The sequence below is a fragment of the Acipenser ruthenus genome, chromosome 19 (assembly GCF_902713425.1).
Source record: "Acipenser ruthenus chromosome 19, fAciRut3.2 maternal haplotype, whole genome shotgun sequence".
Lineage (NCBI taxonomy): Eukaryota > Metazoa > Chordata > Actinopteri > Acipenseriformes > Acipenseridae > Acipenser > Acipenser ruthenus.
The window spans coordinates 4,843,017-4,855,934 of NC_081207.1; the positions used below are offsets into that span (position 1 = coordinate 4,843,017).

Here is a 12,918-nt window from a genome sequence, read left to right on the forward strand (position 1 = left end):
AACAGAAGAGAACCTTTTGTTAGAGGAAGACCGTGGTCTGGTTTAATGGACCCTTGTTAGCACTTGGAATACTTTAGCTGTGGAACCAGTAGGCAGTCCAAGATTAGTGAAACCTGCCCTTTGTGATGTCATGCAGCTTCGTGATTCACACTGATCCTGACCAACAAACACCTCAGTAGATATGGTGTGACATTCACTAGTATACTTTCAGAATTTGCGGCACAATTTCAGTAAGTGCGATGTGTCATTTCTTTATACCAGCCATTATGTTTGTAGTAGGTTTAATGTGTAGTATGTATAATAATTATTATTATTTGTTTAGCAGACGCCTTTATCCAATGCGACTTACAGAGACTAGGGTGTGTGAACTATGCATCAACTGCAGAGTCACAAGTACGTCTCACCCGAAAGACAGAGCACAAGGAGGTTAAGTGACTTGCTCAGGGTCACACAATGAGTCAGTGGCTGAGGTGGGATTTGAACCGGGGGCCTCCTGGTTACAAGCCCTTTCGTTAACCACTGGACCACACAGCCTCCTATGGCATTAGGGCAGCAGTGTGGAGTAGTGGTTAGGGCTCTGGACTCTTGACAGGAGGGTCGGTTCAATCCCAGGTGGGGGACAATGCTGCTGTACCCTTGAGCAAGGTACTTTACCTAGATTGCTCCAGTAAAAACCCAACTGTATAAATGGGCAATTGTATGTAAAAATAATGTGATATCTTGTAACAACTGTAAGTTGCCCTGGATAAGGGCGTCTGCTAAGAAATAAATAATAATTAAGGTGTTTACCCATATGACAGAAATACATTGCTATACTGTACGTGTATGTATTAAACATCTGGCTGTAGATTTTTTTATTTTTATTTGCAGAGCCTCTAATTAGAGTGCGATTAAATGCTCACTGTTTTGTTGCGTTATTCAAATATGTTTCTCTATACTCCCCATCTATTACGTCAGGTTTCCAAAAATTGATTATAAAAGGTCAGTTAATGTACTTGTAAAACCACACCTAGTAACTGTTTATATAATGCATACACATTTCAGCCTAAGCATCTTGGCTCGTGATTTTTTTGATGTGCAGTGCTGAGCTAATGTAGCTGTAGGCATTATAGATTTGGCTGAATCATTTCAGAACCCAATGTTGAGGTGTAATTTCACAGTGACTGCCTCAAATGTACCCAAAGCCATTGCACTAGAGTATTAATAATTTGCGGGCGGGTTCACAGACCTCGATTAGCTCAACTACCTGCTGCTAAGATTAGGTACTCAAAGAATGATGCCAATCCGGGTCTGTGAAACCAGAATTGAATTTAAAACAAAGTGAGCATTGCCTATATGGTAGTTTACCTGGTAAAAGACTCTCAAACAAGACACATTTAAGGCCGACATATTAAATTGGACAAATGATGTTGCGACTTTTTATTTTATAGAACATTAATACAAACGCACACATAGAGTTCACAGTATATGCTCATTTTAATTTAAAAAAAAGAACGAAAGAAAGAAATATTTTAACTCAGAAAATCTGCTCAGCAGTAAACAGTTTATGAGGATTTTAATACATTTGCAAGTGGATACATAGAATAGAGAGGCGGAGGGGGAGGTGAAATGACCTTTCTCTCGCATGGTACTTTGGATTTTTTTTTTTTTATGATGTATGTGACATGTTCACAGATGGTGCAAATGATAAACATTCAATGTCATCGGTCCATTACGTTTTGTTTGTAGTCGTTCTTTTCCGAGGAAGAGGCGTTGTGTGTAGTGTGTTCTCGTAATGGGACGATTAGGCGTTTGCGCAGTCCTGTGAGTCCAGGGAGAGGTACACGTCTGCTTTGCACTGAAACGTGTTCATGCCGTCCTGAACCAGCTCGCAGCTCTGCAGGTTAGGAAAGATGTCTTTGACACAAACAGCCTTTAGAAAGAAAAGAAAACGATTATGAATGATAGTATTAATAGCATTACGACGAACAGTATTGCTCTTACTAGGACGGAAGTCATTGTATTTTGTATCTTGCTCTTAATTGTACTGTAATTCTTGATATGTATTTTTTGTATACAACTGTAAATCGCCCCGGGTAACGGCGTCTGCTAATAAATAAATAAATAAATAAATAGTAACAATCACTTCAGAAAGAAACACTCAAGATAACGGCACGACATTTAAAACACGTATTAAATACACGTTTTGTGAAGTGACTGATTTGTTACTGTTAGACGCTTTCATATTTATTGAGATATTAAGATGCTGATTATTTTACATATAGACGAGCCGCATTCAGTTAAAGTACAGCCATTTATTATTGCATTATATTCCTAACACTGAGTTCTACATATGAGACGATCCATATATATATATATATATATGGTGTGTGTGATTATTGTGGCCATCACCACAAAATAATAGATTGGCAGGGGTCTAACACTCTCCAGTATCATAGTTTTCTTGAACTATATCTAGACCTGTATCTAGACCTGTTTCTCCCCACAAAAAACAGTAGCTGAGCAATCTGCTATCGTTTAGTCTCCAAGGCTGTGCATGGTGCTGAACGGACAGCTCTTTTGTGCGCGCCCTGCTGTCTCGTGCATTTGGTAACACGTTCGTTCCAAGTTCTGTAACAATCTCTGTTGATTTTCAAGTTTGTTTACAGTTTTAAAATGCGCAACTACAAAAACTCAAGTCAAGGCAATAAATACAGTTTTGTTTCCTTTATGATTCGTCTTTAACAAACTGTTACACGTTCATGCGTAAAAACATCTCTGCTTTGCGAGTTGCAAATGAAATAAGAACGTTGCTGGATATAATACAAAATACGCGTTCAGCAGCTAAATTCTGACTAACTTTAACAAGGTATTTTAAAACGAAAAAAAACCCCAACACTGTTAATGTAGCATACTTTACATTTAACATTCTATTTTTTTCTCAAACAAAAAGTGGGAATTTCGCTTTTAAGTAAAAACACTTCATACATACAAATAAAAGATAACCACTAACTCACAATGTTTTTGAGGATGGATGTTTGTCTGTGCTGGGTACCTAGCTCAGAAAGAAGGTTGTTGACGGTGCTCTCCCCGCTCTCAGAGTCGGATTCTGATCTCCGTACGTAAGGAGACCTCCGGATCCCAGACAGCAAACCGGACGCTCTGCCGACCGAATAGTAGCTGGGGCCGGTGGCCTGCTTGTACCACGCATCTGTGGGGTGGCAGGAGATCAGCATGGAGATCGCTATGAAAACCAAGGCAAATTTCACTGATCTCTCCATGGCAAACATCGTTGTTTCTGACTGCGTAAACTTAGTCTTCTGTCTCTCTTATTTCTTCTGTAGTGCGTTCTGAACGCGCTTCTGTTCTCTTGGTTACTTTGTTATGCTCTGAGGTTGTAACTGGCCAAGTTGGTCCTTATATAGGACCCTTCATGGCTGTAATCACATTCGTCAATTCAACTGAGGAGATGATTCATTATATTTTCACCAGGGTGGATTCTAATTTGAATCGATCTCTGGGTTGCGTTAAAGAAAGGGGGAGGGGTGTATTCACATTCTGAATGTTTTTGAAGATGCTTAATCGATCCCCTGGATAACTATATCACCAAATCTACTGAATATAATTTAGAGATGAGTGTTAGGGGTGAGTGTTAGCATTTATATTTCTTTAGAGAACATATTACTTGTTGCTGTTTTATATTTTATTTTAAATAAGCTTTTCATAATGCCTAAATACCACTTCATTCCAACCTCTCTCAGTTGACAGCCCATAGCGTTCAAGCAGTATTGGTATATAACAGCGGAAGGCTCAGTACAGCAAAACATCTTTCCTCTGTCCTCTTGCAAGCTAAGGGAACTAAAACAAACCAAAGTTTAGTGTTGAGCAAATGTGCCATTCTGGGGTTGTAAATTCACAAATTAGGAACCAGTAGAAAATTATTTTACAAAAATTGCGCATTGGCCTCAGTGGTGAGTAGAAGCCGGTGAAACGCGATTAGGATTTGACTGTGTACATCATTGGAAAATTATAACCATACATATTAAAATAAATTCTAAAAAATAATGACGTCATCCAACTTTAATCAAATCTATAATTTAGCAATTTAGTTTCCATAGTCTATGAAATCCATAAAAAACAATGATTTTCAAAACGAATTTATTTGCTCTGTGTCATTTAGAATTAGAGTTTAAAATTAATAAAACGAGCTGTTAATTTACAGACCTTTACCAATGGTTATGCTAATGATCGGCAAGCACTTCTTCAATTACTTGATTTGGGCGGTTCTCTGAATGTGCGCACATACTGCTGGTGTAGTTGCGCGACGCTCGTTTTGTGATCTGTTTGTTTCTACAGATTTGTATGTTTGTTTGGTTAGAAGGAAAGTAACAACCCCAATTTCTCATTTGAGCAAAAACTCAAATTTAAAAGCAGATAGGCATCAAGCTGTGAAATAACTACACACGTCATAACAACAGGTGGGTGCCCATTGCAGCAGTCAGTTTAATGCCCCCCTCCCCCCTCCCATTATCTAATCTCTAAATGCATTACATTTATTCTTGAATTGCTTCTCATACATTAGAAAATCATAATCTCACTCGGTTGTTTTTTTGAAATCCGTACAATAGCTTTATTAACCTGGGCATAGGCTACAATTGATGTATGCCATCGCTGCTCATTCCAACTGTCTCAAGCTGCATGTGTGCCGTTTACTATGAATGCTTTTATATTCCCTGTGGTGGAGCAATTTTAACAAAAAAGCTGGACGGTCAATTACGCCCCGAAGTGTTTAACAGTGCTCATCATAGCACATCCTACAAGTGTCCCTGTTTGTGTTTTATGAAAACATACCCAACTATCGTACACATATGCTCCAAAAATGCGTGTTTCCGCCTACACAAAAGCTGCGGTATTTTCTGCGTCCCATGACATTCAGTATCACCAGCACAATAATGAAACTATTTAATTACTAGTCATTAGTTTAGAAAAGGGGAAATGGTAACGTTAATTATTCATTTTCCAAAACATTCGAGGTTTAGATAAGGATTTTTTGGTGCATATTTTCTGCGTCGCGTTACATTATCGATCCCGTCTTTTAGCCTATTCAAACAGTTATCTACCTCGTACAAATGCCAACCCTGCAGCACACCCCTTTCTACAGAATTGTTAATGCATGAAATATAGTCAAGCATTTTAAAAGACCTCTATAGAGCCGTGAATCCTGACATTTCCCATGATAAATCATCTGCTAACTGCTTCTCGTATGCCTCTGTGGTTCTTTCAGTAGTCGTTATATGCAGGTTTAGCTTGTTCACGACACATAGAACAGTAACCTCTTTTCAAAACATGTACAGTATATAGCTAACTTAAAATGAAATCAAAACAAAGATACCGCAATACTAATGCTACATTTGAAATACAGCCTACACCAACTCGAAAGTGGGATGGAAATAAGACTCAAATTGCATAGCAGTGTCACCCATTCCAGGTTTTAATTTGCTCTTCATTAGCTCTAGTGTACAGGTAACAAGCTCAGGTGCGTCACGTTAAACTCATAGTAAAACCAGCAATGGAACAAACTGCTATGAGTCTTATTTTCACCCCTGTAGAAATACCTGAAATACCTTTCATCTTTGTTTCCAGCTTGTAAACGAAATATCTCTGTCAGGTTTAGTCTGACTACTAATGTAATATAGTTACAGTAGTGTGCAAGTGCCACCTACTGGTTGCAGTTGGAACTGCTTATATCACAGTGTCAAACTTGATATGAAAGCATTCTTCTGGCAGACACAAGTTAATTGTAACGAGTCCAGTATCATATTTTAAATATTCATACTTTATTTTTTGTTCTTCGTGTCACAATTCTACAGTATATACTGCATGTTGGGATGTGTTGTTATATAATACTTGTACAGTACAAAGAGTTTTTTATTTTTATCTCAACGAATATTGCTCAAGAACATTCGCTTTATACTGGTGCAAAAATGTTCTTGAATTGAAAGCCAGATATAAAAGTGGTATACCCCCCCCCCTTGAAAAAATAAGACATTAAACGTCGCTTGTGTTAAACTATTCATTATAATAGTCACTGGAGCCCGTTGAACAGCGGCCTGCACTGAGGGCTCAGCTTGGTCTCCAGCACCCCATCAGGGGCACACACCCAGGGGTCGTTGGTCTCCCACTGCCACTTCACCAGCTGGGTCTTCATGTACTCAAGCGTGTGCCTGTGGGCCGGGTCGGAGGCCAGGTTCCTGAGCTCCGAGGGGTCTGCAGACACATCGTACAGCTCCCACCTCTCCCGGTAGTAGTACTGCTGCAGGTTCTTGAACCAGTGTGTGGGCCGCCCGCTCTGGGTCCTGTTCAGGAGGTCCTGGAAGGTTGGAGACACGTAGAAGTCCTGGTCGATGGGGAAGGGCATTTTGAAGTTCATGTTGTGCACCAGGCGGTAGCTGCCCTCGTGCATGGCCCTCATGGGGTAGTACATGGTGACCTCGTGGTGACCCTGGCTGCCATAGACGGTGGACCAGGGCTGCTCGCGGTCCAGCGCAGGCAGGAGGGTCTTCCCAGTCAGATGGACCGGCTTATCTTTCCCCAGAATGTTGTAGGAGGGGTAGGGGATGGAGAACCAGTCTAGAATCGTGGGGGTAATGTCTGTGAATGGAGAAGAGGCTCAGATGTACTTATTTTCTTTTAATATTTATAAATGCCAAAAGGAACTAAATCAATTCAGTGGCAAATGTTTCGACTAGAAGTCTGTCAATGTCTTCATTTATTTTTTTTCAACATAAGGCAATTTGGAGCACAAAATGGAAGAATAACTCCACATTTATCAATACTTCTTACACAATTAATCATTTATTATGTAGCTCTACAGGAGATGTTATACTGTGCTCTAGAAGTCAGAAATGAACAATCCCATATTCACAGCTGGAGAACGCAGCAACATAAATCTATTTATTTTTTTGAAAAATACTATACGCAAATAACTTTTCCATAAATCTTAAAGCAGCAAAATATGAAAGCTTTTTTTTCTTGTCCAGCAGCACCACCTTGTGGCTAATTAGAGGGATGACAGACTGGTTCCCTACTAGACTGCAGTAAACTGGATTTTAAAGGAAAGGCTGATTTATTGACAGTAATATATTAAATGCTATCCCAGACTAAGACTCCATACCTAACAAGCTAACGTAGGACTGGCTGACCTGCCCCCAGCGCTGGGGGTGCTCGGGTGAGGAGACCAGCAGGGGCTCAGCTGTTCCAGACCAGTAGAGATTGGTCCTGCCGTTGGGGAAGGGAATCCCATTGTCAGAGCTGTAGATCACCAGAGTGTCGTTTCCGAAGCCAGAGTCCTGGAGCTCCTTCAGAACCAGACCGATTCCTAGAGTCGGACATCAAAAAACAATCGGATAAAGTTGTCGATAAGTGTACCTAGCAGAAAGTTGCAATAAGCAGATGAACTCACCTTGATCCAGTCTGCTGACAGTGGTGTACTGAGCAGCAAGGTCTGCTCGAGCAGCAGGGGTGTCAGGAATGAAATAGGGGACCTGTCAGGGTTTAACACAGACAATTTGAGGAATTGTGCTTCCTTATTAGAGCCTTTCATTATGAGAACACCAACGTATATCAATAACTGGTACATTTCCCTTGCTCCAAGTCACTCTTATAGATACTAATGATTACAATAGCTCCCACACCCTCAGTGTACCGTGTTAACAGCATAAAACGTTTTGACCATATTCAAAAAGCCTGTAAAAAAATAAACAGAAAAAGAGAAACACTGAAACTCAGAAGCCTTGTTTTCCAATGAGGTTTACCTGGACCTGCTCTGGGGTGTAGTGCTGGGGTTTCCAGTCTGGGATCAAGCCCATGCCACTCTCCCCATTCCCAAACTTCTCACAGAATGCTCCGTACTGGGGCTGGGAGTGACCGCAGCGGTGAGGGTCGTGGAAGGCCACGTACAGGAAGAAGGGCCTGAGACAAGACAGCCACAAAAAGACCTTCTCAATGCCATTTAAAAGAGTATTTGTTTAGATTTTTGTACATTTTCCTCTGTTGTGCTACTCCAGTACTGACTTCCTCGTTCCATTCAAATCATGTGACAAAGTTATTCAAATACGTTTGAAGCTACTGACACAGTAAAAAAGAACAATCTGCTTTTAACTGTAATTCCGTACACACTCCTGTAGGAATATATTTCCTTCCGCTCTGTATGCCGGAGATATATTTGTTACAGTATGTAATCAGGTGATCATTGTGATTTAAGCCAATTGTCAATAATAGAAAAAGTAATTATCGCACCACCTTAACTGTCTGTAATCTGCAGTTATAAGTGAAAAGTATTCCTGCTGTTGTTGCTTTTCAGTTGTCAACACAGTTCTAGGTCGAGTTTTTATTGATGAAACCTTCCCAATTCAGACTTGGCAAACTGGCCTTTGAACAGCTTACCTCTGCACAGAGCGTCCAAACTGGCCTTTGAACAGCTTACCTCTGCACAGGGCGCCCAAACAGCTGACACTTCCGTTAAGTACCTGTCATCCTTGGCCTGCAGAAACTGCCTGACCAGGAGCTTGATTTTGGTGATGTTCCTCCCCACCTGCAGGACAGAGTCGTTCTCCTCCGTGCGCGCAAAGTCGAAAGGGTAAACCGTTTCTGGACCAACATGTTTCTTCCCTATAATACCTGGAAATGCAAACGACTCAACATACTTAAGGTCTTGCTCACATATTTCTTTAAAACAATACTGAAGGCTCCTAACCTTCAAGTGTTCTGGGTTTTTTCTTATAAAACAATGTGCTTTTATGAGCCAAACAACAAAATACATTATAATAAACTAGTTTTTATTCATAAACTTGCTGGCATGATCCCATGAGCTAAGCAGCACACCATCAAGTGCCTAAACTCTCCATTTTAATCAACACAAGTAACCACACATGTACCATCCCTCAGGTGACTGCGTAATTCAGGTTTCACTGTCCTAACATTCTGTAGCCTCTTTAGTGCATTGTTTGGACCGATGATACAAAGCAGATTTGACTGTGGGTAAGAAAGTGTTTGAAGGACGCAGTGTTTATAGCTCAGAGTTTACCTGTCCGGATATCAGATTGGCTGAGCAGGAAAGGTAAACTCCTCACACCATCAAACGAGTTGAAATGGTGAACATCCTGATGCAGGCCGTACATGCCGTTCTGATGCTACAACAAAAAATAAAAATAAAAAAGTTTTCTAAAAAGTTAACCCAAACAATTACAGGCTCTCACTAGATCACAGTGCAAGAAAAAAAAAAAGAATTTCACAATGTCATATCTGTATCTCTCTCATTTATCATGGTTTCTCTTTTTTACTGAATAACAAAATCATGTCAAGTACACGGCGACATTAGTTGAAATGTTTTTCTACTAGACTTTCCTACAGTATTACCTCACAATGGAAGGGGGACATGTGAAGGTGGAGTGACAGGAGCTTGATTGTACTGAGATGTAAACGGTTACTTTGAACCGTGTTCTCAATGTGAACAGTGCCCACGAAGAACAGGTGTGAGCACTGTAACACTGACCAGTGGAAAGGCGGTTTTAACTATGCAAGGACACTTGAACTGTGGCCAGCGCCGGGTGCTCGTACCTGGGGCAGCCCGGACAGGATGGTGGAGCGGCTGGGGGAGCAGCTGCTGACGGAGGTGAAGGCGTTCCTGAAGATCAGGCTGCGCTTGGCCAGAGCGTTGAGGTGAGGGGTCTGGATCGCTGTGTTGTTATACACCTCGCTCTCGAACCCGGCATCGTCGGCTGAAACAAGAGAAACCGGATCCAACAGCCAGACCAGACCACTTCTGAACCAAGACACAGGGGTCAGAACCAGTGTCCATGTGACTCCTTGTACACTAGGTCAGTCTGGGTACAGTTCAGGCTTTTCAACTCACACCCCAATGCATTCTGGTAAGTGTAGTCCTGCTGTGAAAGGTACACGAGACTGGTAAAATGTACCAGAATGCATTGTGATGTGTGCCTTAACTGTCCCTAGTGTAACCCTAACTGCACCACCCAGGCACCTGAGATTAAGGTTGCCATGGCTTTATCAGAAATCCATTACAAAGCTAATAAAACACCAGTCAGACCCTTCATACAGTTAGATGTGTCTATTCTATAATGCCTATATAATACACATATTTATCAGATGATCCATCTTGGTGACTCATGAACATTTGTAAAGCCAAAGGTCCTTTAAAATATGGTCTTATAAAGTATTTTGTTACATAAAATAAGAACATATTAGTGATCTCTAACAATGTTTTTTATTTTTTACTTTTAACATGGTATCATTACGTGTCCGTAGTCGACTGTGTGATGTGCATCTTACAAATGCTCCGTCGGATTGGTCCAGATAGCCTATAATAATCTGTGGAATGGGTTTCGTCACCCCTGCCCTGGCTACTAAATTCATAAATTGCATTAAACATTAAAAGCAACTCACCAATTATAAGAAGCACATTGCGTTTATTTGCTTCCCCGCCGATACCAGCTGTTATCAACAGGAGTAAAACCGAATACAAACAGCAACAGCTCAAAATGTGCATATTTACAAACACTAGTTATACAGTGTTAATGTAAATGTTGTTTTATTCGGAAATACTAATTGACAATCAATGTCAAGTCATCACTACAAAGCAAAAACGAATGCATGAAATTGAGTTTGTATACGTTTTTACTCGTTCCCGTCCCTTATTCTCAACTTCATGCCCTCTTCCTGAAAGTACAAAACAACAGATCCGCCTGCGTTTTAATCACATGACTCAAGTCACATGATGAAGCACAACCGGGGAGAGGGGTGGAAACAAACAGCAAGCTAAAAAGCCGAACTCATTGAAATGAGCTGTAGACGACAAAACTGCAGAGCAATAGAAGATACATAAACTGTTTTAGAAAGTATTGTATTCTTCACTTGGGATCTGTTTGTAGTTTAGTCATGTTACACGCTTGTCTTGAAACAATCAGCACTGACTATATAAACACACCCTGTAGTAATTTATACTGGAAGAAAGTAAATTTTTATTCTATATTGATCTATGTGTCGGTCCATTTTATTTTTTGTTGTCCAAATGCCTTTCCGCCGAGTAAGAAATTAGCATTCCTCCTTAAATACCGATGACCTGCAGATACAGGAAAGTGAGACAATGTATTGTTTGCTTAGTTACAATTATTATTTAGTAAAACACAACCAGAAACACGTCATTAGTTATATTATAGATGTTTCATTCAGTCACGGTGTGTATAATTGTATCATGTTAAGTTTCAATTGTGTCTATTTTGTAATGCATAACATGCCGTAAAAAATCACTTTGCAAACTCCCGGGACTCCTAGGTCCCAGTCTGAGGTAGTGTATCAATGCATGTTAAAATAAATATTCTGTCCTGTTCTAATGTGTACTCAATAAAGGAGTTTATTATTTAGCAAAACAATTCTGGACTGGAATTGTTAAACTAGTATGCACAAGAATACTGCAGAGAAATAAGCTGGCTTCCTTAAAGCTGCTGAGTCACACACCAGTGAGTAAGACGTTATCTGACCTCTCTGTCTGTGCCAGGGGATTCCCGAACACATAAAAGATCGGAGCAAGAAACAGAGCTGGCCAAATTATTCTAATGGGAGTGGAATATAGAACTGCACTCTGAAATGAAACGTTCAGTTATGACGTATCCTGATATATTTTCTCACAAAACAGGAATGCCGTGTACAACTACCAGCTACATGTAAGTTTAAAATATTTAAAGTATTGTTAAAAGCACGTTAATCAAGCAGCTTCAGCTAAAAAAACGAAACAAAACAAATATCACAATGCAAAAGCGGCCACTTCAACAGATCCAGATCCAATTACTGCACGTCTTGAGTGAGGGCTGATAATTCTGGCCCCGGCTTCAGCTGACAACATACTTCCACAGCGAGGCCAAATGACGCTCAGAAACAGAAAGCAAAATAGCCCACTACCGACGCCCCATTTCTCCTGAAAACGAAACTTTTTATTGAAGCAGCCAAACATATTATCTGAATGATACAGCGGATCTTCAGACTGCACATCAGCGTGCTACACACTGCTTGCTAGTTAGCAATCCTCTGGACAAGAATAATATCAACGTATTCTGTGCGAAACAGACAGGTAAGGTAATATCAACGTATTCGTCATTAATTTGTGCGTTTAATATTAAACGAATGCAAAGTATACCTTAACAGTACAAGCATTGGCATAATACACGATGATCGTGAGTTGATATTAATTAGAACAGTTTCATTTCATGGTTTGTGTTCATTAAGAATGTTTTAAAATGTATCCACATATAATATTATTTACACGGTTTGTGGATCGGTTACGCTAAAGTCGTGTACATATGTAAGACATTTGGCAAACGTATTGTGAACAAAATAAATTATATGTACAGGAGTTAAATTATAACAAGAAACTTCTTCTGTGTGTGAATAACGATGTGGCCCCTGCTTCAGTGCGCACATACACAGTACAAAAATTTGCACCGCCATTTTAAGTAGTTTGTATGTAAATATATACAGTATATCTGCTTTGTTTTTTAATACCTGTATTGTACTTCTCATGTAAAATGAGAAACAAATATATATTTTTAAACGATTTAGCTGGTGTTTTTAGCACTTCCTGTATTGGTCATGTAAGTGGTTGACAGTTGCGTTTGCCGATTGGTTGTTTCACTGAGTAGGTCGACATCCAATTGGGCAATTCTCGATTTGGGTAGGGTCTCTAGGCATCACGTATGAGGTACAGTTGGACAGGAGTTTGTCTGTGGGTGGATTTGAGAGCACTTTCTTATACAGTAAAAAATACATACTTGCCAACATTTGGAAACTGTTTGGCGGGACGCTCGTTTCCTGGGGGGGGGGGGGGGGTCGTACGCAAAAAACACTCATTCTCATATAATAGACGTA

General features: G+C 40.2%; 3 protein-coding genes across 4 annotated transcripts in view; 1 reads left to right on the forward strand and 2 right to left on the reverse strand.

Annotated features, from left to right (window-relative positions):
- Positions 1-1,399: 1,399 nt before the first annotated feature.
- On the reverse strand, positions 1,400-3,378 carry LOC117424049 (neuropeptide B-like). Its single transcript, XM_034040076.3, has 2 exons — positions 2,997-3,378; positions 1,400-1,912 (listed from the first exon to the last, which is right to left on the reverse strand). Exons 1-2 carry the CDS (start codon positions 3,267-3,269, stop codon positions 1,784-1,786), a joined length of 402 nt encoding a protein of 133 aa, XP_033895967.1. The 5' UTR covers positions 3,270-3,378; the 3' UTR covers positions 1,400-1,783.
- Positions 3,379-5,794: 2,416 nt separating this feature from the next.
- Positions 5,795-10,752, reverse strand: sgsh (N-sulfoglucosamine sulfohydrolase (sulfamidase)). Its single transcript, XM_034040463.3, has 8 exons — positions 10,444-10,752; positions 9,598-9,758; positions 9,065-9,170; positions 8,508-8,658; positions 7,794-7,950; positions 7,442-7,523; positions 7,154-7,357; positions 5,795-6,630 (listed from the first exon to the last, which is right to left on the reverse strand). The coding sequence occupies exons 1-8, from the start codon at positions 10,544-10,546 to the stop codon at positions 6,065-6,067; spliced, it is 1,530 nt and encodes a 509-aa protein (XP_033896354.3). The 5' UTR covers positions 10,547-10,752; the 3' UTR covers positions 5,795-6,064.
- Positions 10,753-11,360: 608 nt separating this feature from the next.
- Positions 11,361-12,918, forward strand: part of LOC117424281 (E3 ubiquitin-protein ligase rnf213-alpha-like) — a 44,948-nt gene continuing 43,390 nt past the window's right edge. For both annotated transcript variants that reach the window (XM_058992416.1, XM_034040490.3), the window contains exon 1: positions 11,361-12,124. The gene's annotated coding sequence lies outside the window, so the exon portion shown is untranslated. The remainder of the gene's footprint in view (positions 12,125-12,918) is intronic.